The sequence below is a fragment of the Astyanax mexicanus genome, chromosome 19 (genome assembly GCF_023375975.1).
Source record: "Astyanax mexicanus isolate ESR-SI-001 chromosome 19, AstMex3_surface, whole genome shotgun sequence".
Taxonomy (NCBI): Eukaryota; Metazoa; Chordata; class Actinopteri; order Characiformes; family Acestrorhamphidae; genus Astyanax; species Astyanax mexicanus.
This window is the reverse complement of record NC_064426.1, coordinates 4,374,661-4,402,148: the sequence shown is the minus strand read 5'-3', so window position 1 is coordinate 4,402,148 and position 27,488 is coordinate 4,374,661. Positions and strand designations below refer to the sequence as shown.

Sequence of the window (27,488 nt, the reverse complement as noted above, 5' to 3'; positions counted from 1 at the left end):
ATTCACCTTCAGGCTGGATGAAAAGGGTGAACACACGCCATCAGCGCACACAGACACACACACTCACACACACACACACACACACACACACAGATTTCAATGTTCAGAGTTCAGTAGTGGTGGCTGATTCCTGCATTAATGCTGTTAAATAGATTATAGTGGATTCACGGCGCATCTGTCCATGTGGGTTTAGCTAATGGCTCATAGTATACAGGTCAGCTACAATTATACATCTCCAGCCATAATGTTTAATCATACACGGACCAGCCTATCAGATAATTGAGACTGGGAGATGAGTAATACGCTACAATTAAAAGATTATACACAATTATGCCTTCCCTGATTGAACTGTTTGTTATGTGTGTGTGTGTGTCGTGTTTTAATAGCTGAAGCAGAATTACAGCGGAGGGTCCAGATGTCCCCCCGTGTCCCCTGAGGTCCTCATGTTGCTGTAATCTAGACGTGTGGGCACAAAGACTATATACACCAATTTGCATTTTAATCTATTCTGGGGGAGGGGGATTATCCTTTAATGTCTCTTTGAAAGTACCGGGACCACCAGCCTCTCGCTGGCCTCTTAACCCCCCACAGCTGTCACATCATCAGCATTCGGTAACAGCCAAAAATAAAGATGGTGGGTTTGTGTGTTTTTACCCCAAATAGAACAACAATAGAATAACTGACTATATGATTATAACAGTAGTATAACTGTAATAACAGCTATACTACAGATCTGGGTAGTTTCTGTACCTACATCTCATGGTAGATGATTTTATATATAGACAGAGACAGATAAATCAAGACAGACAGCTAGATGGATCAATGGAAAGACAGATGGACTGTCAAATACAGGTTAATAGATAGATAAACATACATTGGCCTATGTTTAGCCTCACTCACAAGATATCACCTTACAACTTATACAGATGTGGGCGTTCCCAAGCCACTCCCTGATGATCAAATGACATATTGTTATCCCATGACTATTAACATGAAAGTGTGGATGGATGGATGGATGGATGGATGGATGAACGGACGGACGGACGGACAGACAGGTAGATAGATAGATAGGCACACAGACAGACAGACAGACACTGATGCGCAGATATGGGCCTTCCTAAGTCACTCCCAAATCAGTCCCTGATGATTAAATTACATATTGTTGTCCAACAAGTATTGACTTGACATGACATGACATGACATGACAGACAGACAGACAGACAGACAGACAGATAGATAGATAGATAGATAGACTCTGATAGTTGGATAGTTGCAGCACAGAAGTGTGTGTGTGTGTGTGTGTGTGTGTACGTATGAGTGTGAACGTATGAGTGTGAACGTGTGTGTATGTAGGTGGGGTTTGTTTTGGTGGGCTGGCTCGGCTGGCCGCTCAGTGACAGTGCAGCAACAGCGGCAGCAGCAGCAGTATCAGCAGTACTAGTAGCAGTAGTAGCGGAGAATCAGCAGCAGGGTATCCGAGTCAGGAGCGGAGTATGGGGGCAGAGCTGCGGACTGAGGAGCGCTGATTAATCTCGGGCGGACCTTAAACAGCGGAAGATTAATTGGCTTTACCCTGAAGACTTTTATACAGCCAGCAGCGGACCGGAGAACCGCGCAGGACCCCGCGGACATGCTTCTGGGGGAGCTGAGCTGCCAGGCTCTGGATCTTTGTTGCCTGGGCGAAGGGCCTGGGTCCGGCTAGGCTAGCAAGCTAAGGTAGCTAGCTTAGTTAGCTGGTTTTAGCCCGCGCTAAACTGTTAACCCGGACTAATACAGAAGTGTGCTGTTTTTTTACTGCTCGGAAACAAAAAGACGGAGATCCCAGAAGATTTCAGAATACCTGACAGTTAGCTAGCTTAGCTACTTCACTTAGCTAGAAAGCTAGGTTAGCTAGCTACCTGGCTAGGCTAAGCTATTAGCTTAGCATAGCTTAGCTAACTAAATACACGAACCAGGGAAGCTGCTGCTGTTCTGGTTCCGTGGGAAAGGTTGGAACACTTTTTCTTTTAGCTTTATTTGTTTCTTTTTGGCTTTCTGAAGATACGTAATGAGTAACGTTACAGGATATTTTACACTTTTCTAAAAGTAATTTGTTTATGTTCTAAGCCTCCTTTGTTTTAAGTGTGGGGTTTTTGTTGTCTAGCTAGCTATCTAACAATGATGTAGTATGACAAACCTGTTTAGCAAGCAGCTTGGCTAGTTTAACACAAACAAGGCAATTGTTGGCATTTATTTTTACTAGATTTAAGTACTTTATTCGATTAATTTAGGTAATTAATAATCGATTAAAACTTAGTGTCTAACTATGTTCGCAGGCTCCCTGAAGAAAAGCTAATTTAGCTAACTTACTAAGTAACCTGTGTATTCTGACTCATAGGGCTGCAACTAATGATTATTTGGCTATTCAACCAATCTGCCGATTATTTTCCCCGATTAGTTATTCTTATCTCTGCTTTCAGTTGATACAGCTTATGTTCCTAGGTTTCATCATTACTTCTAAACGACAGAAACAGTTAAATGTGAATATTAAACGCCCAGATGATAGTTAACTTACTTAGGTAACTAATTAACTAACTAACTAGCTGACTGTGAAATGTTTAGATTTTTATAGCTTCTGTCAATTAGATTGTTAGTTGAATAATCGTTGCAGCCATAGGTAGAGCTCAGCACTGCTAACTAGCTAGCGTACATAAACTTGTATCCCGATTATTAGTCAACTAGATAACTTAACATTTTGATTATTCGACTAGTTTATAGTTCATATCTGCACCAAAATAGCTGGATAACCATTTGCCACGTTTTTTTTAATCAGTGCTGTTTGTTCCTTGCTGGACAGTCGATTTAATCGGATCACCAAGCCGAATATTCGGTCACTTTTTCCACACTGTAGCCAGCTTTGGCTTTACAGGGACGCTTATTAAAACACTGAACTGCTACCAGTTGACCAGTTGCTCTGATGCGAACGACAATGGGTACTCAGGGCAGTCCGGTGAAGAGCTACGACTATCTCCTAAAATTCCTGCTGGTGGGAGACAGTGATGTGGGGAAAGGAGAAATCCTGGACAGCCTGCAGGATGGATCCGCAGAGTCTCCATACGCCTATAGTAGTGGTAAGTTCATTTACACTCTTAAACACCTCACACACACTTTCTTAGGAAAATATAGTGTCTCAGAAAGAATTGCAATAGACTATATTTTTGTTACCTTAGAACCATATTATGCTCCTGGTTAATTTATTATGTAACAGCAACCAGTGAACTACACCATGTCAACCACATAGGAAGGGTATAATTTGGATTATAATCCAAATACATTCTTTTAAAAAAGTAATTTAAGAATTAAGACACTGAAATTAAACTGTATATATTTATTAAAATATTCAACATAAACAAAGTATAAATAAAATAACACTTTTTTTTATTTTAAGTCAACATATTAGATAATTCACATTAGTGCTAAAAACAATGGCCAATACTGAGTGCAGCAAAGGGACAGATGATTTTGTGGAGTTTACGTCCATATGTTTTATGATAAATTGATGCAGTAAATATTGTAACAGTTCTTATTCTGGGTTCTTATTCTGGGGAAGAGTAAGCGTCCATCATACCTTACATCAGCATAGGTTCAACATTGTAAGTGGACAGTATCTAACAATTGGTGAAATGCCTTTTAGCAATGTGCCCCTTGACCAGGCACTGTTGATAGTTGTCAACAAGCTTCTCACATAAGTCTGGTTGGATATTTGATTTTGGCTAAATTAAATTAAATTACTTTTTTCTAGCATAGACCCAACTTTTTAGGGAAATCCACATCCTTGCGATAAGATTAAGGTCAAGCCTTTGAGAAGGATGTTGCCTTATGCATTTTATCACCAACCTTCGTTTGGGGCTCATTGACACAGCGCAGTTTTCTATTTTCAGAGTCCTATTTTCAATGGTCTAACTAAAGTAGTCCTCCTCCTTCATTTCTCCATCCACTGACAGCAAAGCAGCCTTGGAGTGTGATCCTTCCACCATCATGCTTAACAGTTGATACAGTGTTCTTGAGGTTTCAGATATGCCTCTGGTCATTGTGGCTAAACTACCATTACTCAATCATTCTGACATCTGACCAATGGTCTGTTATGGACTGTGGAGCATGGACACATTTCTTAGACAACAAGCCTCTCAGTCCATGGTAATGTCAGGGTTAGGGTTAGGGTTAGGGTTAGTGACAGTAGTGTTCTCATTCCTGACCAATTTCATCTCAGCTAAGTGACAGTTTGGGTCTTAGTATGTTTAGTATGAAAGTAACAGTATATAAAGTATAGTATGTTTTTTTTGCAAAAAAACTCATGGCTATTTAGGAGTATCGGACCACCAGCCAACATTGTTTTTAAGAGTAGTTCTCGTGTTTGAAGTTATCAGCACTGATGATAAAACTGTAATTAATCATGCAGTCCTAACACACAGCTTAGGAGGCCAACACACACCCATTAAGAGGGGTGTTCTACTTTTAGAGAAGGTCTGTTTAAAGGGAAGCCCTTTTAACAGCAGTGTTTCCTCAGGAATTTTTTTAACCCACGCTCAACTTCCCCCACCCTGGTCAACAAGCTTCTGGCACTATTCTGGTTGGATATTTGAGCACTCTCCTGGGCAGATTGGACCCGAACTGACCTTAGTTCATAGTTATTGTATGGATGTATAATATTTATATTGGCAAAGTTAAGGTACTATCTCTTTACAACCTGATTTACAGATGAAATATACAAGCTGTACAGGGCTAGGATGGTAATATTAGATGAGCTGACTTGGCTTAAGCATTTGCAGCAGCAGACATGCCAACAAAGCACAATATTGTTCTATTGTTTATTGTTGCCATTTTGGGCCAAATCATTTTGGCTGCTGAATATTCAGTGCAATCTTAGCAGTGTGCCACTGCTGCGAAATGTATGGAACGGAAGCGATAAACAGTGTGTCAAACATTTCCAAAAAAGGGTCATAGACTGTCCTCAACAAAGGTGTCTTTGACAGTTGCCTTCATTTAGATATCATGGATCTTAGTGAGGCATGATGTGGGAATTCTGGACCGATATTTGATATTGCACATGTATACGTCCGCCAATACCAATACCAATATACACATTTATAAACTACAGAGAGACCAGACACCCCAGTATAATTTTAGAAAAAAATAACATTTATGTTTTTACATTTTAGTTTCCAACCAACTCTCTTGATATTGGTTGAAACTAATTATTGGTTGGTATTGAAACTAATAAAAATACATTATAAAGCTATTAAAGTAGCACATGCAGTGGCTGCTACTTGTTTTTTTTTATTTCCCAGCATACAGTAAATAGCGAGTATCAGTTTAAAACATTGGCCAAATCAGCCAATTCCGATTATATAGATTTTTTTCTTAAAAGAGAAATTATCATCCGATTACAATATCTTTGTGCGTTCCTAATGGTTCTATATTGAACCATTCATTGCCATTAGTGGAGAACCCTTGAAATGTGCAGAGTTTTATGGATTTATACAACAGTTATGCAGTGTTTTACTTTAATTGCTATAGTGTGCACTTTAAAATTTTATACTTGTATGCATTAAAACTTATTTGAAATATTTCATCATCAATCTGTGTTTACCCATTTGCTTGATAGCAAGCGTTCTGGGCACAGTACCTTCTCCTGAAAGGAGGGGAAATGGAAAGAATTTATGTGTATTTATGAAACACATCATTCATACCACAGAGGAGTTGTAAAACAGTCCCAGCCGTGTTCAGTTGCATGCGTTTTTAATGTGCCTTTTATTTTCGTTGTAGTTTTATTATATATTTCATAATATCTAATAGCTCCGTACGACTGTGGAAGCCTACAGGAAGTGATTATGGACTGTTTCATATTTCTGTACCACATATTTTACAGAAAAAAAAACAACTTTATTTTTTTAAAGCAACAACATTGGACTGTTTCTTTAAATTCCAGTTCTTGAGTCGCTTTACTGTTCTGACTTTCCAGTCCAGAAGAAGGTCAGCCTTGAAGCCTGGCCTGTTTAAGGGGCTGCAGATCAGTCATGGAGAAGTAATGTGGCCTTGACACTAACATAAACACATGTGGTTACCCGTTCATGCCGTGAGTCAGTTCTTCATGCTGGCATTGACATGGAAGTCAAAGCTGAAGTTCAGTCTGGCTGGCTGGATTACACTGCTATCTTTTGTTGTGGCTTTTACAACTTGGAGACCAGTGTTTAGCAGGCTTTTTAGAAAGTATATAAGCCTAATGGGTTCTGTAACATGAGTTTAATGTTGTACAGGTTTCATTCTCCCAGTTGGACCTGTACATTAGGGAGTATGATTTTATTAGAGTACTAAAGCAGGCCTACACAATCCATTGTAATGCAAGAAGTAGGCAAACTGAGCTGAAATAGAGGGGAATGTAGATGTAATGGAAAAGGAATTATCAAATCTTAAAGATTTTAAACCAATTCTTGTTTTTATTTAGCAAGAAACCATCAGTATAAAAAGTAACAGTCATATCGCAATACTGTAAGCAAAGCAATATATAGCTTTTTTTCACATCAAACTGTAAGTTAAAGTCTGAGTACTGTGTATCCAATCTGAACAGTGCATTCTGAAGACACAGTACAACACTGGCACTTATTGGTCGGGGTTTAAACCAAACACAAATTGAACCACAATCAATTAGTGCCTTTCTAGTCACTTTAGGATCATGTTTTACACACAACCATTTACACCCAACCCTCAAACACACACTGGTGAGCCGGGGCAGTCAATCGGCAGCACACTCTCAACCGGAAACCCATACATCACCCAGTGCCCATCTTATTTTTTTTATAGCATTTTTCAAAGTGTGGAGCACAAATCTGTGTTTAGTGGCCCTTTTAATACTGTTCCTCAATGTTTGTATTCATGTATTGGCCGAATATCAAAATATACCACAGCATGTATTATCACATGACTTCATTCCATCCAATCTGTGTAGGTGCGTTCCAATCCCTAGGCTGCAGTCCTTGGTAGGACGATCTATGAAGACTCTTTCACAGTAACTATTTCTCACATAAAACAGTCTAAAGAGGCTTTGTGGTGATGTCACAAGCAAATGTCATGTGATGACATTGAGGAACAAAACTGGTGGGCTTTTTTATTCCATTGCAGAAGTCTATTATAATGATTAAAACTAACATTTTGAAATATTTCCTATGCTTCTGCCCAATTGTCATGTTGCTGTTTAAATTTTTCCAGACAACTCTTTGATGTCATGTGATTCTGTGGTGCTACATACTATTACATTGGATGTAAAGCAGACATTCATGGTGATGAACCGAGTTTATTCCTTTATTTAAAGCAAAAGACTTTTTCGTCACACTTGAGGCTGTTTTTCTCCATGAGCTCAGATCATTTTCACTTTTTTGATCAGTGAAAGTAAGCAGTGAAACCCGCGCACTGAACTGTAGTTGAGCAACACCACGCTGTGTCATAGCCAGTCCCTCAAGATTGTGCGTTTGACAAATAGGGCAAAAAAGATTCGAGTGTTCTGGGTGTGAAGCTTGTATGTAGAAGTATGTGTGGTCTGGTGTGAGGGGCTGGTTTCAGAAAGAGCTTCAGTGTAACCTTAATGTTAGTTAGTGGTGTATGTGAAATGTAGAGTTTCAATCAGTCATAAATACTCACGCTCTTAGATGAGTATTAAAAAGGTGTAATGCCAACCGCACTGCAAGGATTGAACTTGGAACTTAATCCATTACTCCAGTTCAGTTTTAATCCCTTTTCATTGTATTTTACAGTTTATGTATTTATCTGCAACCAGATTGGTTTTATATTATTTTAAACATTGATTGCCAAAAATAATGTATTATGTCATTACGTACAAGTCGTGCATTTAACACCCTTTCTTTACCTGTGTAAAATCAGTGACGTGACTGACTGACCTCTCTTGACTTGTTGCTGTATTGTTGCTGGAGGCGTGTTATATTTTCAATTGTTGACTCTGTTGTGTCAGTGGTATTTGAGCTTTAATAATGAAGAGTGTAAACAGTAGAAACCTGCCCTGCCCTGTAGGGATTTTACTTGTTCTGGCCGCAACAGGTGAATTTTTTTATAAGTTTAATTATTTATCAATTATTGAAATGCATGATCGATTATTCACAGAAACTGAACTGCTCATAAAAAGATAACTACAATGCCTGTGTATATTTAGTATATTTTGCCATAATTATTTAAATTAGCAAACATGGGGCGAAAAAGCTAACATTATGAGACTATAATTTTCTCATATATAATTTTTTTTGATAATATAAATTTTGTTTTACTGTTCCTTTTGTGTTAGTGAGGTTGACATTAAGAAATTTATTGAGAAACACATGACATGGTCAGGAACTATTATATATATATTTATTAAATTAGTTTAATTCATTTGTGTGTTATGTAATTACATGTTTTGAAGAGCATTAAACTTTTAATAATTTGGAATATTTTGGAATTGGAGTATAGAAAGATTTAAATATACTAAATAAATAAAACATAAATTGATGTTAATCTTGTAACAGTTAGATATACATGTAAATTGTTTTTATTTAAATGAACAACAGTCAACTAGTTAGTTTCTGTTCTGCTCAAAATGTCTTGATGTTGCAGATCAAATCTCAAATAATTTCAGAAGACTTGCAAAGCATCAATTTATGTCTAATATTCAGGCTATTGTAATAGTTATAATTGAATAACAGGGATATTCTCCAGCTTGTCTTCGTGCTCCTCTTCCTGCTCCTCCTCATTGTTGTAGTCATCCTATGTTTTTTATACACCGTGTCCATTGAGAGCAGCTCGAGTTTAAAAGCTGCTTGTTTTCTCCAAGCCTGTTTTTTTCCAGAACTGTGGAAAGAAGCGAGTCCTGAAGTGATGAGAGCGATTCAAATCCCTGAGCCTTCATTAAAATCAGGGCCAGGCGTGGAATCGCTGCGTGTTTACTCCCAGGCTTCTGCGAGCCATTGATCTGTGTTTCTGTCTGACTGAAAGAGCACATCTGTAAATATTTAAAGAGTGTAGAACTCTGGGGGAACGCAGATCTTTTGCTTGGCTGGAGCAGATTCTTCTTGCCAGAGAGAATAAAGCAGAATGCAGCATCATGACGCATGACTTAGCAGAACCGTGGGGCTGCAGTAATGGCTCTTTTTTAAAAAATCTCTTCTAATGGTTTTCATTGTTACCCGGTTGTGTGTATGCATTGGTGGGTGCTTGTATTTCTGTTTGTGTGTGTGTGTTGTGTGTTTGATTAAATTTTAACGGTGAAAGGAAATTTGCTTCATGCATCAGGAATCATCTGTTAATTACAGTCTTCAGATAAGCTGTTATATCATTTAAATCCCAATTTACACGTGTTTGACCCAGTAGCCTTAACTTGTACTGTATGTGCCCATCAGTGTTTTCCAGTTTTGAGTTGATCTTTATGTCTTTAGCTTTTATTCAGATTTTTCCAAGTAAAAAAGCAGTGTGTCCACAAACTTTTAGATATATGGTATACAGCAGGGGTGTGATGGAACATAATTTACAACCTTGAGCTTTAAACTGTTTAACAGGACTTGTAAACTGCGTTGAATTGTGGGAACTGTAGTAATTTAGTTGTGTTTATAGAAGTGGATTGGACGAGAACAAAGTTTCATTGTTTTTGGTGATTTAAAATGTACATTTTACTGCTTAATTTCAGCACTACATAAAACAAAATAACTTACAACACACCCTCTATCTCTCGTTTTTTTTAATCTTTTTTATGTTCAGCCACTTTTTTAACCATGGCATCTTAAAAGTTTCACACTATTACAGTCTAGAAATAATAATATATTTTAATTTTGATTTTATTCCATATTTAAAGAATTTAAAAGACAACACTGCTCTGGAAAACCTGTCCTGGTATACTGGTTTTATATCATTGCCCAATGAAAAACATGTTTATCTAAAATGAGGATTTTACAGCAAATTTATTTGTTAAATAAGAGTTTATTCCTAGTAGTATTTTAGAGCATTATGTACAGAGTGGTTAAAACAGTCACAGGGTCCAAATGATGAGTAAACTAAAAAACAGACAAGATTCTATATAGATTCCTATAGACCAGCACTAGCACAGGTTGTCCTGTAGGCCTTTTGTTCTGTTTGTTGTGAGGTGTTTGATTGTGTGCGGGTGTTGGAGTGCACCTGCAGCGAAGGCGTCAGTTAAACCAGATTGTCAGGGTTTCTAAGCCGGAGGCCTAACTGTGTGTTTCCTCCTGCACCTCTGCGATCACACACTTTACTACAGCCACACTCTGCTCTGCAGAACTCTGTGACTGCTGAATCCTTCCTTTTGATTTTCTGACTTTTTTTAGATCACAGGAGGTCTGTGTGACAGGTTTAGAAATTGAGTCTACAGAATTAGAATGCTGGAGGTTTGCTTCAGACAGTGTGTAGTGGTTAAAATACACATTGAGAAAAAACGAGTAGTGGTGGCCGATACTGTCTGTGTCAGCAATGGGTGCAACTTAAATTAGGTGAATGAATTCATTAGAAGGGGTCTCCACAAAATAGTACATGAAATTATTGGGCACTGGTGACTCACTGGTTACAACATTTTTTATTGGAAGCCCCTTTTGTGAATGGCAAGTGACACTGCCCTCACTTTACCCGAGGTAAAGACCCAAAACTGCATGATTTTAATTTTTTTACAGAGCACGGCCAGTCTGAAAATTATAAGTAGAAGAGAGACAACTATTTATTTAAATTTTTTGTGGCACCTGTAAAACCCACTGGTGGGACTTTGAGCTTTGACCAAAACCCTTACTGCCTCCGGGGTGTCACATTGGACGGTCTGTCAGTAGGTCAGTCTGTAAGGCGACAGTCCTATTGGTCTTTCAGTCGGTTGGTCTGTTGGTCAGTCGGCCTGTCATCTGGTCGGTCTGTGTTGGTTGATTGGTCTGTCTGTAAGTCTGTCAGGCAGTCAGTTCGTTAGTCTATCAGTTGTTCGGTTTGTCAGACGGTCAGTTGGTCGATCTGTAATATGGTCAGTTGGTCGGTCTGTAAGACGGTTGGTTGGTCGGTCTGTCAGGCACTCGGTCAGTCGGGCTGTAAGTCAGGGGTGTCATATCATATTGTACACAATACTATTGTCATAAATTCTGAAACAATAAAAAAATACATATTGTGGTGATAGTGGTGTTCTGTCTGAAAAGCAGTTTGTTTTGTGTTTGTTTTGATATTTACTGTGATATTTTAAGGCTGTTTTTTGTATACTTTTACATGTTTACAGCTTGTGTGCCACTAAATAGTCTGCACTTTAGTTTTGAGAAGATGTTTGTACAGTATGTTATGTTTGTTACATCATTTTTGGTTGTATTTTATTATTTTATACAAAATCAGGGTATTGGTATGTTACTGTAGTTTACAAAATAGACAAAGTAGAAAGTTAACATTTTTTTTTCTACTGTCTGTCTGAAAACTAACACTTTTGTTATTTCTGTTGTATACTCTTGAAATTAAATAAATATTTTAGTGTTTTGCTCTTTTGCCGAGAATATTATCACAAAGGTATCCTGAAATATTGCGATATTATTTTTGTGCCTTATCACCCATCGCTACTATTTTTTTGTGTAGGTTTTAATGTAGATTTTTAAGAGTAGAGAGTAGTTTAATAGCTAATCTTTAGACAGGACATTGTATCCTAAGTGGGACAGATTGAGGTTTGGACGAGACATTTTTTTTATTAATACTGCTATTTTTGGGCCTCAAAAACAGATCAGTCCAATTATCCTTTGTTTTTTAGGAAGAGGGTGGTGATGAACAGAGTGAACCACTGCCAAACGCCCCTCCCTTCCTCCCCTCGTCCTCTTCTGTCTCTGGCTTTAGAGATTGAGTCCAAGTGGCGGAGATACCATTTCCTCCTCATTAGACACTCTTGTTCATGTTTAAATTATGGAGGATAGGCAGAGCCTGCAGGCCTCTCTCTATCTCTCTATCCCTCTCTCTCCCTCTCTCTCACCAGGCTTCTGTTGGAGCAAATGTGCCTCTCTCGTCCCAACCCCCACCACCCCCATCACCAGTACTAAACCACCCCCCCATGCTCGCTCTCAGCCATCATGTTCTGTCAATAGATCATCAAAGCTTTACGAAGCACCTTAAAATAAAACCTTCTTGGAAGTGAACACTGTGGATGTCGGCCAAGACCGGTCCGGTACGCAGCAGCAGTGGTGGCGGTGGCGGTTGCAGGACCTGCAGGTTTCCTGCTGCATCTTTGTAAACAAATAAGCCTGGCAGCTTTGGAGGCCTGCTAGATGCCCGTATTATTATGGGCTGCCAGCTCTGAAGGTGATCTGATTTTTATTCAAGAACAAAATGACAATCTGACAGTTAGAAATGAGGATATTTCACTTATTACAGTGCCATGTTCTCTTTTTTTTTAAGGACGTACACAATGGTCTTCTGTTGAGTGGCCATTAAAATGCAAAGCAGGTTTAAAAAGGGTCCGGAGCAGCTGTTCAGCAGCCGACCGCATATATTCTTATTCATGTCGTCTAGAGCTTTAAACACATCAGACACATGCAGATTGTAATTATCTCTACAAAGCCTAGGTGTTTGAATGCGTAATGGGCCAGTCTGCTTTTGAAGCAGTGTGGGTCTGGATAACCTCTTTTGGTGTTCGAGTTCAGCTCTGATTAGGGATGCACAATATTGGAAAAAATTGACATTGCGATATTTTGTCATTTTGTGATATACTGTATATTGTGTTATTCTTCAGGATTTTTCACGAGATTTTTTTTCCAGACATCAGTGATTGAACATGTCAAGCGATTAGTAATTAGGAATGTTACACTTCAGCAGATACAATAATATTACCCAAAAACTTTGACTTAGTTCTAAGCGGTATACTGGTTCATATGGTATACCGTAGGGGAAATTAGAAAGTGATAAAACTCCCTAAAACTCAAGGATAAGAGGTGAGCTCTAACTATAGCCCTTTTAAATGTATTGCTACTGTAGCTTGAAGGATGATATTAATGCACACTGAATTTAATATATTTGTTAATTGGAGAAAGAAGGTATTTGTGGTTGATATTTAATACTGCAATTCCTCTAATGGCTTCAACTATGAATGGATGGAACTATTCAAAATATGTAGTATATTTTGTAAAGGAAGTTGTGTTCAAATTGTTGGCGTATCTCTTTTTAAAGATCTATTGTTTACATTCTCCCGCTGTTTTTCTGATAATAAAGTCTGGTTTCTTCATATCTTGTGTAATTTTGTGGGACAAAGTAAACCCAATATTAATCAAAGTCTTAATTTAAAGCCTTAATGTTTTAAAATATATGTACTCCTAACTGTAGAGTAAGTCAAACCTATATTAAAGTCCAGTCATACAAAAAATATAAAATAAAATAAAATAAAAATACAGTGAAACCTATAAAATCTTGAAAAATACCATGATGTACATTTTTTGTCATACCATGGAGCACTACTTTATCACAAAATTCTTATTTTACTATTTGCTGTACATACCTTTTGTTTGTGAAGTTTCTGACTTTTTTCTGGATTTTAGATTTATTGGTGTCAGTTTCACAAAAATTGACAACCAATATTTATCACTACAGTTTTACCTTGTGCATTTAGTATAACCACTGTGTGGAGTAATTTCTTGTGCACAAGCTCTAAATCTTTTCTCTTAGCATATTGCTGCATGCAATTAAGATTTTAATAGTTCTTTTTAAGAAATATATCAGCATTTGATTCAGTTATATTTATTTTAGTGGTTGCAATCACTTAAAAATGTATTATAATCATGATTTTTTTTTAAATGCTGGTATTTCCCTGTATTTTTGGAAGGGAGACAGTAATAATAGTATAGTGTGGTTTACTTGTGGTTCACTTCTGACACACTTACTGTATTATAATTTCTCAGGGTATAGAGTGCAAGAGTGAGCGAGAGATTAAAAGACAGCGGGAGTCTTTGCTACAATATGTGTGTTACACCTAGACCTAAAGACATAGACATAAACATAGAGCTAGAGTATATAGGGTGTGGCTGGCCTTCGTGCAGGCATTGGCTTCACTGAACTCAGATCAGTCTCATAGATTGGTCTAACTATCTGATACCCTATCCAGCTAATTTGTGTAGTGTCTGGGCTGATATCTAATCCCAATATCAGATCGGCGCATCCGTAATTAAATCATTCAGTACCAGCTGGTAACCTCCTCTCTGCTGTCACCAGGGTTGTCCTGTTGTCTGGTCCGTAAGGAACATGCAGACTCACCCTCAGAGATCTCAGAACTGCTGATTTTTCTCAATTTAAGAGGCTGCTCATGACAGGAAGCCTTTAAACTAATAAAATTAGCCTAAGTGCTTCAGAAATGGGGGGTAGGGAGGAGGCCATTAGAGTCCCTGGACAGAGTAGCACTTAAACTTTCATGTTTAAGTTGAAGTGTGTCAGCTGGAAAACAGCCTGCCTGTTCTGATCTGCTGAAATCCAGAAAGCAAGCTTCTTCTTATTGTATCGTTTTAGTTCTTTATTTTATTTATCACTTATTTATTTCTCTCTCTGTGTTTCTTCTCTTTCTTTTTTAGGAATCGACTACAAGACCACCACTATCCTGCTGGATGGAAGGAGAGTAAAGTTAGAATTATGGTGAGTATACTGCTTAAATATGACAACTTTTTAGTGTGGTTAAACTGGACTCATCGTAAGCAGGTCTGAATACAGTAATTGCACTTTAATATTGAGAAAACAACTACATTAAAGGAGCTTTTTCACACTTTTTTCAGCTTCAGCTTCAGTTTGGGTCCTAACTAAAGTAGCAAGCATGAAATGGGCTGCGAACCACTGTCTGGAGCAAAACACCAGAGTTTGATCTAACAAAAAGAGGTTGTCTCAATCCAGATCTATTACGCCATTGGTCTGACTCTCAGACCAATTACTGGAAGTTGAATCAGTCTTTAAACAATCCAGAAGAAGAAAGAACTGGGGTTCTGCCAAAAATCGACTTGTCTACATTGTTGAATGGCAGTTCATTTGCCGTCCTGGGTGACCGAATGCTGCGCTACACCAATAAGAGTCACTGGGCAAGACTCCTAAAGCCAGGTGGCTTGCTTTTGCTGTTTTTGCAGCTATAGTTGCACAGCTGCACCAAGAGACGTGTGGGTATTAGAGAAAAGCATGTGGTGCATGCGTAAAAGCAAAAATGATATATGAATTCCACATGATTTGACCATTCACATTCATGTCGCATGTCCATGGATACGATACGAATCCGGTTTAGGACCACATATGGAATTGACTCAAATTGGCATGTTCACACGGCCATGAAAATAAATCAGATCTGAGCCACATTGAGCAAAGAATCAGATTTGAGTCACTTTAGGGGTCATGAATTAGTGTCTTCAATGTTCTGACCTGTTGAGGCATGGACTTAACAAGACCTCACAAGGTGTCTTGTGGTGGACAGATCATTTAAGATCCTGTAATTCATGAAGCATGGAAGTGGGACCTCCATGACCATCAATGGCCCTTGGGCATTGAACCTGTGGCTGGTTCTTTGGTTGTCCTCAAAGCTTAAGACAACCCTCAAGACAAGGCCTATTCAAAACACTTTTTTTTTTTGTCTGAACATCACAAACTTAGTCAATGTGTCTCAGATTTAACACAACATCATCAGGAACTGACTGTTCACTTGCTGCCTAATATGTAAATCCCACCCCTTTCATTGTATGAACATGCAAGCAAGCAGACTGGTCCTTGGTGGCTCAAATAGTGCAGTTTGCATTAGAATAGGATCAATAGGATGCGCATTCTCCATGAAGCACTGTCACACCCAAGTTGTTCAGTTTATATAATAATAATAAAATAGATTGCCATTGTTTTTGGAACATTTACACCTTCTGGGCGTGCCTTGATCAATCTCTGAACCGTAACTTTCATCAGGCCTTTACATAGAAATACAGATAATGCTGATAATGATTAAAACCTGGTGCATTCACTCAGCAGTCAGTGAGTGATGAAATCATGCGAATAGGTTCCTCATGCTCCGTTTGGTGGAGGTTTTAGGTGGAGAACAGTAGACCAGTCCAGGCATGTGTGATTCATATCACCTTTCCACTGTGTGGTCCTCAGCTGTGGGGCAGCCCTGTTTAATTCCTATCTTATCTGAGTGTGTTTACTCCCCCGCATATAAACAGCGCATTATTTTCCCCTCCAGCAGATAGCATAGCATGGCTGGCACGTCGTTCCACTGCGGAATATTTGGATCTTAATTTTACACAGCGAGAGGCTGACCATATTTCAAGTGTGGCTTTGTCTGTAAAACCATTCTTTGCTTTAGTTGCTAGTGTGAGGTTGGACTAGCTATGCAGAATATTGAAAAAAGTCCTACGTAACCTATTGAACATGTTACGTTCTATGATTCAGTTATTAATACAGTTTCTGAATCCGTAATGAATTATTTAGTGAATATTGTTAGCATGTTTTGTCGATTCCTAGTTAAAATGCTGAATCTTAAAGTATAATGTTTTATATATCGTATCATACATCGCCATTTTCCTTAAACATATCAGAATGCATATCAGTTTTAGTCATATCGTCCAGCCCCATGACCTAAACTTTAAACTACATCAACTATGAAGGTTAACACTAGGGCTGCACAATATATGGTTTAAGCATAGTCATCACAGGAAGTGCGATGTCATCTAAGGCAATTAAATCAAACACGTCATGTTGCAATGTTTTTCTTATTTTATTCTTTACATAAGAAGTAAATACACAGCGCTGTCTCTGTGTCTGAATAAGTGACAGGATGCTTCTGCCTGAGAAGCGTGAGCGGGGAGGGGGGGGCAGGAGGAAACACAAGGTAATCGCATGCATGGCCTCTATCCACATGGTTGGGCACGTGTGGAAAGCTGTGCACCTCAGTCCAGCACAGTTTTGCAGCGCAGATATTTCTAGTTACAGCTTTTCAATTCATGCTTTTAATCCCAGAAAAACATTCATATTTAGCCATTTAAATACCTAATTAAAGGGTCGATTACTGTTGTTTTGCTGTTTTCCTCGGGGTTTGAGTTGTGCTCGGCACTGACTCAGCTCTTGATCGATCGGGAAGCGAGACAGTGGAGTGGAGGCGGGGCTGGTGACATCATGTGCCCTGCATTGTTTAATATCGTGATCTATATCTTTGAAAAAAGAACATTTGCAATTATTTTTTCCCAATATCATGCAGCCCTCGCTAATTTTTGCTAATGCTAATGCTCCTATCTTTCTGAAAGCAAAGAGAAGTGGAGTGTTTTTGGTGATGCAGCTCTGTTGTCTAGAGTTCTGGCTTTCTTTCTGTTCTTCTCTTTGGTTTTTCAGTATGTAAGGTAATTCAGGAGCTACTAAAAGCAAAAGCAGGACTACAGAAATGAGCGGTTTACCCACAGCGATGAGTCAAATACTTCACAGCAGCCTTTTCAGGCTTTTATCAGACAACAGCTGCAATTATACTCAGTAAATGGACACGCAGATTCCAGCTTCTATCAATCAGCCGCTGCCTGGTTCCATCAGACAGCCGACAGCCTGCCTACCGCTCTCTCTCTCTCTCTCTCTATAATGCAGTACACATTATTAGCGGTGTAAAATGAAAGGGTCGTACACAGAGTTAGCTTAAGAGCATAACAGCCGGAACTGCTACTTCTAGATGTCAGAATTAATGGTGAGTGCTCAGGAACGCTGCCTCATGCCATTTACACAGGAAGCCTGGAACACAGAACCCGCAGGGAGGCAGGAGTTCTTCAGCTGTAAAAGTGTTCACGCAGTCTCTGGGGCAGAGGAAGGCACCATTTTACACTCCACGCTATTAGAGCTGTTAAATATGAAGACAAATGACAGGAGTGTTAGCATCAGCATGAGTTTATAGGATATTGAAGGAAATGAAAGGCCAGTAGCTACCCAGTTAACTAGTTTAGAATTTTGGCTAAAAAGTCCACTCAGTAGGACTCCCTATTTCACTTGAAATGCTTTGAAAACTCTGAGAGTAATGATTAGTGCATGCTTCTACCGATACATGTGAAATCAGCAATCTTTTCAGCTCCCACTGATGCTGCATCACTAAGCAACTGATGCGCTCAGAGGAAAGTGCCGGATCCCCAGCTCTGATACACATCAGTCAGCAGAAGCCTGTGCTGACAAAGATCACCTGGGAGTGCTTTCTCAGACTCTGGCTGCTGATGGCAAAGTAAAGCAACACAATGCATGATTATTTATTTATTTTTTTGCTTTAATCGATTAATATATGTCTAATTTATCAGTTATACAAATGTGTTTGTGTTGAAATAGCCAGACACTTGTATACTATATTGACTTTTAATAGAGGCACACTATTTTAATACATTAATGTGCATTTGGGACACAGACAGGGTCCGAGGTCTGCAGCTTCTGTTCTGTACACTTTTTAATCTTAGTGTACTTCATTCATATCCCCAACACTGCGGTTCTTTGCTTTTGCAATTTTTAAGAGAAAAATAACTAACTGAGCAATGTGACTCCAAACTGAAAACTGTTTTTTGGGTGAGTAAAGCACTTTCTTTTATTTACAGTAAGCTTAGATTCCTTAACTTCTCCAGCACTGAGACTGGAGCATTAGCATTAGCAGCTAACTGTGCTAGCCAGGGTTAGGAGCAGGCTACAGACTGATAATACGCCCCTTTGAACGGTGAAATAGGGAGCACGGTTAGTGGGTAATGCTAATGCTTCTCCAGCAGTGCTAGCCGGGGTTAGCAGCAGGTACTTTTAGGCCGATAATACTCACCTTTGAGCGGTGAAATAGCGAGCAAAGTTAGCGGGTAATGCTAATGCTGTTTGAGCAGTGCTAGCCAGGGTTAGCAGCAGGCGCTTCATGACAATAATACTCACCTCTTTGCCACGGGGAAAACGCTTTTAGCAGCTAATGCTGCTAATACTCCAGCACCGGTGCTGGAGAACTAAACTGATACTCCTGTAAAACGCTGTACTTTAGTGGAGTGGCTTTACTGCTTGGTAATACTTGACCTGTAAAATTCATACATTGGGTTAAATGGTGCATTGATGATTTTTGGGACAAATAAAGGATTTTAAGTACGCCTTATAGTATGCAAAAAAAAGGTATGTGGCGTTTCCCCATATCTACTGCAGGTAATCTCTACCTGCTGTCTCTGATCATCTCTCTGATTGGTAAAGAAATGCAGGCATGGCTTGGGGTCTCTGTGACTCTACAGCTACACGTACAGTATTTAACTGTGTTCAACTGTGTTCTCCAGTCTGATTGGAGCTGTAAAGGTGATTAAACCAGTTTTTCCAGGCGATGATGTCACAGCTGAGTCACGTTGTTTTTGAGTTAGCCTACAGATCTGTACTGCATCCGGAACGTTCTGACGTTGGTCTATAAAAGCAGCTGTTTAGCAGCAGCAGCAGGCATGTTTGATGAGAGAAAGTTCTGAGCCAGGTTCTGATCTCTGTTCTAACTTGTTTCTCTCTGTGTGTGTGTGTTTGTGTTTGTGTGATTTACAGGGACACTTCGGGACAGGGCCGCTTCTGCACCATCTTCCGTTCCTACTCCAGAGGGGCACAGGTGAGGATGATCAGCACAGAGCTGGTTTCTGTCTCATATGTCCCACAGTGACCCACAGTGAAGCGACTGTGATCAGTGCACTGCCACACCCTGCTGTCCTTTGTTTATTCATCAACATTACACAACCGCCTTCATAACCATTAAGAGTTTCTCACGACAGAGTTCACTCGTGTGTACTTTACACTTTAGTGTAGTGTGCTGTCACCAGTCTTAACAAGGCTAACTATTCCCAAAATGGTCACTTCTTTTTATGGTCACTCTACTTATTATAGTAAAAAGAAAAATAAGTTATTTTGGCCAGTTTTAATAGAATTGAGCATATAATGCAACCACCTAGTAATCCCAGAGCACCTACCCATCAGTACCACAGCAACCACCTAGTAACACCAGGATAATCACCAACTTATACCACAACTAAGTAAATAAACAAAATAATTAAAGATAATAAATAAAGAACTTTGCAGTAACTGCACTTGAGGATACTTTTAAAGACCATCAAAAATGTTGAATGGAGGAAGGGAAGAGCAAGAGTTTCTTCTGTTGTACAGGATAAGTTCATCAGAGTTACCAGCCTCAGTAGCCGCAAGTTAACAGCACAGCGGGACCATATTCAGTAAAAGAGATGCTGTGTGATATGATAGAATATGTTGTTATTAGGGCTGCAGCTATCAATTATTTTAGTAATCGAGTACTCTACTGAAAAAACGATTCGATTAATCTACTAATCGGATAAAACTTATTTGCTTGCCTAAAAAGCAATTCAAAAATACACAAGATAAAACAAGAGATTTCACTTAATAATAAATGACCAATTGGTTTAATTTTTCAATTTACAACATACTTTTCCACATTGCTAACACAAATAGAAATAAATAAAACACAAAATAGACAAACACTGCAAGCAATAATTTAATAATTAATCATTTAATCAATTAATTTATTTCAACTGAATTATTTAAATTTTTAATACTTACATTTCTTGTATTCTAAGTATTAAATATAGTGAAAAAAAAACAATAATAGAGGCATACACATGGATTGGATAAGCCAGCTGCATTCTTTTCCCACGAAGTCGGTGAACAGGGGATGTTTTCAGAAACACTTGAAATACTGTGGAATAACTATGACAACTAAAGTATTAAAAATGTTTTTTTTTGTTGTTGTTATTTACGTATTAATTAATTAAATGATTCCTCGAGGCAAAGAAAATTAATCGATCATTTCTTTGATCAAATTACTCGAGTAATCACTTCACCCCTAGTTGTTCTCTTTATCGTGGGCAATGTGACTGGAAAAGCTGAAATGAAATGAAGATGCATATACCTTTTTTTTTTCCTTCATGCAGTAAGGAAGAAACACAAAGCAAAAGCCAAAGTAAAGTTTGAGTTTTATTTATTTTTTTAATTTAGGTTTTTACTTGAACACAAACATGAAATGCCAGTATGAAAATAAAAATGAAATGACGAATGGCTTTTTATGGATTTGCCTCTGATGCTCTGCTGCAGAAAGCAGTGCTGCTCAGCTGGACAGTGTGATCAGCTGAAGCTCTCTGGATGGAAAGTCTCGTCTCTGGTTTCCTGTAGTTGAGAGCGGCGGCGGTCTCTGTCCTGCTTGTATAGTTTATGGCTTTTTTGCGGGAGCAGGATGTGGGGAAACAATGGCTGTTATTTGTTTGTTCTGCACAGGGGATCCTGCTGGTCTATGACATCACAAATCGCTGGTCATTCGACGGGATTGACCGCTGGATTAGAGAAATTGATGAGGTAAGAGGCTGATGCTGGGGATTAGAGCAGCTCCACAGCTGTCCTGCAACGGTGTCTTGTTTTGTACATTTTCAGGACCATAATATTCTTACAGAAGTTCAAGTTGGGGTTAAGGCTCATCTTAAGGACAATCGTTTTACATTTTATATGGTCACCCTGTCTAATGAATTCTTGATTCATCTACTTTAAAGCCCTATCCGGATAGGATTAGTTTCTCAGGGGGTCTTGGAGTAAATTTTCTCTTTTATGGGTGGTCCTCTTTGATATAATTTCTGTCCTGATTGACCATCTATATGTGTTTTTCTCAGATTTCCTCTAAGAAAATTACAGGCTGAATTATCTACTATTTTTCGCTGAAAGTTAGTCCCCTACGGATCAGGCTTAAGTTGCACCCTTTACTGACATCAGCCCTGTCCGGATGGGATTAGTTTCTCAGGGGGACGTCTGTGAAAAATATTTCTCACTTCTACAGAGTGATAAAACTCCTGCATCCGGACTGCAATTGAAAAAACAGGAGGACCAGTACGTTTTTAGGCTTTCTCAGTCACATGACCTCATGATCAGTAGCTCCTCCATTTCCACTCGCTGTTGTGTTTTTACGTGGATCTCCGTGGAAACGTGTCTGAAGTGTAATTACAGTGCGCGGCAGTGGACAAATAGCGATTTTATTAAAGGTGAGGTGACTAAACTCAGAGATGTGTGTCCGGATGGGACTAAAATTACCACAGAAAAGACTTCAGCGAAAAACAGTAGATAATTCAGCCTGTAATTTTCTCAGAGGACGTCTGAGAAAAACACATTTGGTCGATACAGATGGGAATAAAATCACAGAGGACCCCCACATAAAAGAGAAGCATGCACACATACTGCTTTTCTTGTCCAAGTTGAGAAATACTGCCTAAAGAATAGGATCATCTTGAGCAGATAAACATGAACCTGTTGACCCGATGTCTAATGTCAAGCATAGGTTGGAGTATACTGGAATGATGGAGCTTCATCTTATAGTTTTGAAAGGATTTTACCTCACAAACGTTCATCTCTTGTTACTGAATACAATCAGATGCTCACAGCAGTGCTCCAGAATTTAGTGAAACGTATTTTCTAGACAGTAGAGGCAGTAACTCAAAAGAAAAGCAGAATAAACTCTTTTTAAAATCATTAATTACAGCAGAAACAGTGAGTGATCAGGTGTCCCAATACTTTTGTCCACATGGTGTAGATATGAGCTTTAAAGCCAGCAGCGAGGCTGAGCTGCTGATGAGCAGAATGGAAGCCCACCACCACCCACCCCCTTCCTGCTGCTGCTGCTGCTGCTCACACTGTGGAACATGGCCAGAGCGGATGCGTTTTACTTTACACACACACACACACACACACACAAAGCTGTACACATATGGAAATGCAGTTTTCTATGTCCCCTGTATATGCTGGTGTGTGTGTGTGTGTATTGGGGTATTTTCCGTGGGGAGAGATTTGGGCTGGTATTTTTGGCCTCTGCTTCTGGATGAAGATTTCTTTTTCCTGCTCCACCTCCCCGACATTCTGCTACTGGACTGTAGCCATTCACACACACACACACACACACACACACACACACACACACACACACTGCGAGAGTGAGAAGAGGAGCAGTGAGAGAGTGAGAGGCTGGTTATTGCTCTTTTCCCAGTAGATGTTAGATCACCAGTAAGACACAGAAGTGCTGAATAAGTAAAACGCAGTCCAGCTGTGCAGCTGCAGAACCCTGTCTGTCTGTCTGTCTGTCTGTTTGTATTGCTTAAAGCTTCTTTTGCTGTTACTCTTTCTTGTCATCTTTCTTCTTTTATTCATTTCATTCTATTTTTATCTTTATTTTTTATATTCTGTCCTTTATGTTGGTTTTCCTTTTGTCTTTTTATCATTTTTTTGTTTCTTTTTTATTATTCTTATTTCTTAGGTTTGTTTCTTCTTTGCATCTTTGTTTATTTCTTTAATTGAATCTTTTTTTTTCCCATTCTGGTCTTCTTTCTTTTATATTTGTCTTTTTATCTTTTTTATATATATCTTTTTTTTTATTTAAACTTAGTTTTTTTTTTGCCTTTTTTATCTATATTTCTTCTTTGTTTCTTTCTGTGTTTTTTATATAGAAATATTAATGATATGTCTGTGCTGTGTGTGTGCAGCACGCTCCCGGAGTGCCGCGGATTCTGGTGGGGAATCGTCTGCACTTGGCGTTTAAGCGTCAGGTTCCCACTGAGCAGGCGAGAGCGTACGCTGAGAAGAACGGCATGACCTTCTTTGAAGTGAGTCCGCTCTGCAACTTCAACGTCATCGAGTCGTTCACCGAGCTGTCGCGCATCGTTCTGATGAGACACGGCATGGAGAAGTTCTGGAGGCCCAACCGAGGTGAATCAGTCTGCTGTGTGTTATGTGTGTTGTGTGTGTAGTGCGATCAACTGTACAGCCTGCAGGCTGTTTGGATGACTAACTGTAATCTGTGTGTGTGTGTGTGTGTGCGCGCGCACTCAGTATGTTTCCATAAGCCACAAACCACTGACCACAACCAGCACAGCTGATTCAGCTAAAAACAGACCGTCACAGCTTTCATATAACCTGTTCTACTGCCCGATACTTCAAAAGGCATGACCAGTGTCTACCTGATGTTTACTGACTTACATAAATGCTAACCACTCTAGCTGTGATTGGCTAGATCTGAATTACTCTAGATAACGTGATGTTGGGTAGATGCTGATTACCATAGTTGCTGATAATGGGTAGATATTAACTAACTCTATCTGATGTTATCTAGATTTTAACTGACTTTAGTGACTCTGCCATTCAAACCAGAGCCCAGAGTTATCATTCTAGTTGGCAGTATCAAGATATTAACTGGCTCTAGTTGATGTTAATTGTTAATTGACTCCAGTTCCAGTTATCTAGATTTTCAGTGACTTTAGAAGGCATAACCATGATGTTAACCTCTTTAGCTGATGTAATCAAGATGTTAACTGACTCTTGGTGATATCAAGATGTTAACGTCTCTTGCTGACGCTATCAAACTGTTAATTGACTCCAGTTGCAGTTATCTAGATCTAAATCTAGTAAGTTATTATTGATGCTGTTAAGATATTAATTCCAACGCTGTTCTAATTTTGATTTATAGGGTTTTCCTATTAGTGGGCAGAAATATAACTTATTGATAGTTATATCAATATATATATCAATATATATATATATATATATATATATATATATATATTATTATTTTTTTTTTCACAATATAGAATATGTCTTGGCTTTAAAACTTTACTAGAACGAGTGCCATTAACAAGTAAAACATACCATAAACAAAAAAAGAACATAAGTAATTATAAAACGTTTTCTAAGAGATTTGTTGTTTTAGTTTTATTGTCTATACTTGGTCTAGACCTTTATCTCTAGCGTATTGAAGTAGATACAGAACCTGCAGTAGATGAATGGAAGTGTCTGTATGTAAAGGATTCAGGGTTCAGAGTTTGCCCTGTGTGAACGCTGGAGTCTCTGCAGCTCTTTTTAGATCACAGAACTGAAGAAGTGCGCTCCTCAGCGTAACTGCCCCAGAGGAAACCACACACTCTGCCATCCAAACCAGAGCTGTGTGTAATTAGAGGCAGAACGATTCAGTAACATGCCCTCATCTGTCTCTGCTCTTCTTTTCCTTATTCGCTTTTTCTTTCTGACTATCTTACTGTTTCTCTCATTTTTCCCAGTTCTGTCATTCTCACTTTCTTCTTTTCCCTTTACTCCACCGACTCACATAGAGGGCGATAAACAGCTCTGGAAAAAGTAAGAGAGCACTTAAAAATTATGAGTTTCTTTGATTTTACCAAATTGAAAACCTCTGTAATATAATCAAGAGGAAGATGGATGATCACAAACCATCAAACCACCAAACTGAACTGCTTGATTTTTTGCACCAGGAGTAAAGCAGCATAAAGTTATCCAAAAGCAGTGTGTAAGACTGGTGGAGGAGAACATGGTGCCAAGATGCATGAAAAAAACTGTGATTAAAAACAAGGATTATTCCACCAAATATTGATTTCTGATTATTTGAGGTCTGAAAGCTCTGCATCTATTTGCAAATAAATGCTCTAAATGACAATATTTTTTTTTATTTGGAATTAGGGAGATATGATGTCTGTATTTAGAGAATAAACAACAGAATGCATTTTACCCAAACATATACCTACAAATAGCAAAATCAGAGAAACTGATTCAGAAACTGAAGTGGTCTCTTACTGTATGTCGATAAAATCTAAACCGTTTTATTCACACTACCAGTAGTACAGACTACCAATCCCTTCTACCAATGTCATCTGCTGGTCTTGGTCTACTGCGTTATATCAAGTCTAAAGTCAATGCAGTGCAAAGTTTTCCTGGGAAACCTAACAGTACTTCATGCTTCCTTCTGCTGTGAAGAACTTTAATGGAGATGCAGATTTCATTTTCCAGAAGGATTTGGCACACTGCCCAAACTGACTAAATGTATAAAATTAAATTTTCTGAAATTCTCAGATTTTTGGGGTTTGAAGTAACATTTCATTGATATTCTATTTTTTTAGATGCACTAGTGCATATATAGTATAGGATATACTGTAAACTTGCCTTGTCTGAAGCTCATGTTCTTCTCCTGTTTTATGCTTTGCAGTGTTCAGCCTGCAGGACCTGTGCTGCCGCGCGATCGTCTCCTGCACGCCGGTTCACCTCATCGATAAGCTGCCCCTCCCCGTGGCCATCAAGAGCCACCTGAAGTCCTTCTCCATGGCCAACGGCATGAACGCCGTGATGATGCACGGCCGCTCCTACTCGCTAGCCAACGCCACCGGCAGCAAAGGCAACAGCCTGAAGCGCTCCAAATCCATCCGGCCGCCACAGAGCCCTCCACAGAACTGCACCAGGAACAACTGCAAGATCTCCTAGCCTGGGCCTGGGAGAGGGGGGCGTCCCCCTCGACTCTCCCCTACACTCAGGAGCACGGACTGATGGACTTACGGACTTGTACGTATATATATGAACTGTGGGCTGAAAGTGGCTGGAGGCGTCTGTGATCCTCCTTTACAAATCTGATCTGCTGCAGTCATTTTACTACACTCACAACTTAAAACAACATTTACACCGACATCTGATTACTATTCCACACAACTCCGTCTGTGAAGGCATCTCCTCAGCGTCGGACTTGCCTTTTGAGTTATTTCACTTCTGCTGCAATAGCGCCCTCTGCTGGCCACAGTGTCTCTCTCTCTCTCATTGGAGCAGATGAGCCATGGAGCGGATAGATGAAGTAGATAGAAGATGGAGAAACACCAGGTTTTCCAAGCCCGTCCGACACCGCTGAAGTTCCCTCCCTCCTCTTCCTGTGTTCCCATCAGCTGGATAAGCTCTGCTTTCTTAAACAGCATGGCTTTGGTTTTTAACCCCTCACGCTGCCTTCAATATGATCAACATCAACAATAGGTAATCAGTAATCAATAATCAACAATCAGCAATCGTCTGGAATCGCCTTGGAGAGCTTCTGAACTGCTTTTAAGCTTCACCACATCTCACACACGGCATTGTGCATGCTTTAGAACAAACAACAGTACAAGGAGCGATGATGGCGGCCGCAGACAGTGCATATGATGACAGACAGTGTTGTCGTACAAATGTATGAACTAATAAATATATGTATTAAATACATTTGCTACACTGCTACTGCTACGTCGGTGGTCTCTGAATTGGATTGGACGGCGCTGCAAAGGTGGTGGGTTACACGGTTACACTATGAATGATGATTATGATGAAACCGATGATGGTGTGAATGCATTTTATTTTATTATTATTATTATTTTTATTTTTTGTTTTTTAACCAGGACTTTTAAAAGTGTAACGGCAGCAGTTGCGTCTCGGCAGATAAGTGATAGCAGAAGTGATAACGGACTTTCTACTTTCTGGAAATCTCTCGAAAAAAACAGGCTGGAGTTTGATGATAAAGATACTAATCGTTGGGTCGGGACTCTTCGTTTTTTTTTTTTTTCCTAATCTTTTCTCTGCGGATCACCTTCAGCACCTCCTCAGGGGACAGTTCTGGCAAAAGCAAATGTGTTTCTTGCTGTTTTTCTTCTTCCTTTCTTTTTTTTTTT

General features: G+C 39.2%; 1 protein-coding gene across 1 annotated transcript; it reads left to right on the top strand.

Annotated features, from left to right (window-relative positions):
- Positions 1-1,401: 1,401 nt before the first annotated feature.
- On the top strand, positions 1,402-27,488 carry rab40c (RAB40c, member RAS oncogene family). The gene is made up of 6 exons (XM_007245579.4): positions 1,402-3,110; positions 14,583-14,643; positions 19,528-19,588; positions 21,274-21,351; positions 23,514-23,736; positions 26,018-27,488. The coding sequence occupies exons 1-6, from the start codon at positions 2,957-2,959 to the stop codon at positions 26,287-26,289; spliced, it is 849 nt and encodes a 282-aa protein (XP_007245641.1). The 5' UTR covers positions 1,402-2,956; the 3' UTR covers positions 26,290-27,488.

Bases quoted from the DNA above. Each gene is read 5' to 3' on its own strand.
- rab40c (XM_007245579.4), top strand. From the start codon at position 2,957: ATGCGAACGACAATGGGTACTCAGGGCAGTCCGGTGAAGAGCTACGAC. The intron at 3,111-14,582 runs GTAAGTTCATTT...TTTCTTTTTTAG, and splicing joins TCCATACGCCTATAGTAGTG to GAATCGACTACAAGACCACC. The intron at 19,589-21,273 runs GTGAGGATGATC...TGTTCTGCACAG, and splicing joins CCTACTCCAGAGGGGCACAG to GGGATCCTGCTGGTCTATGA.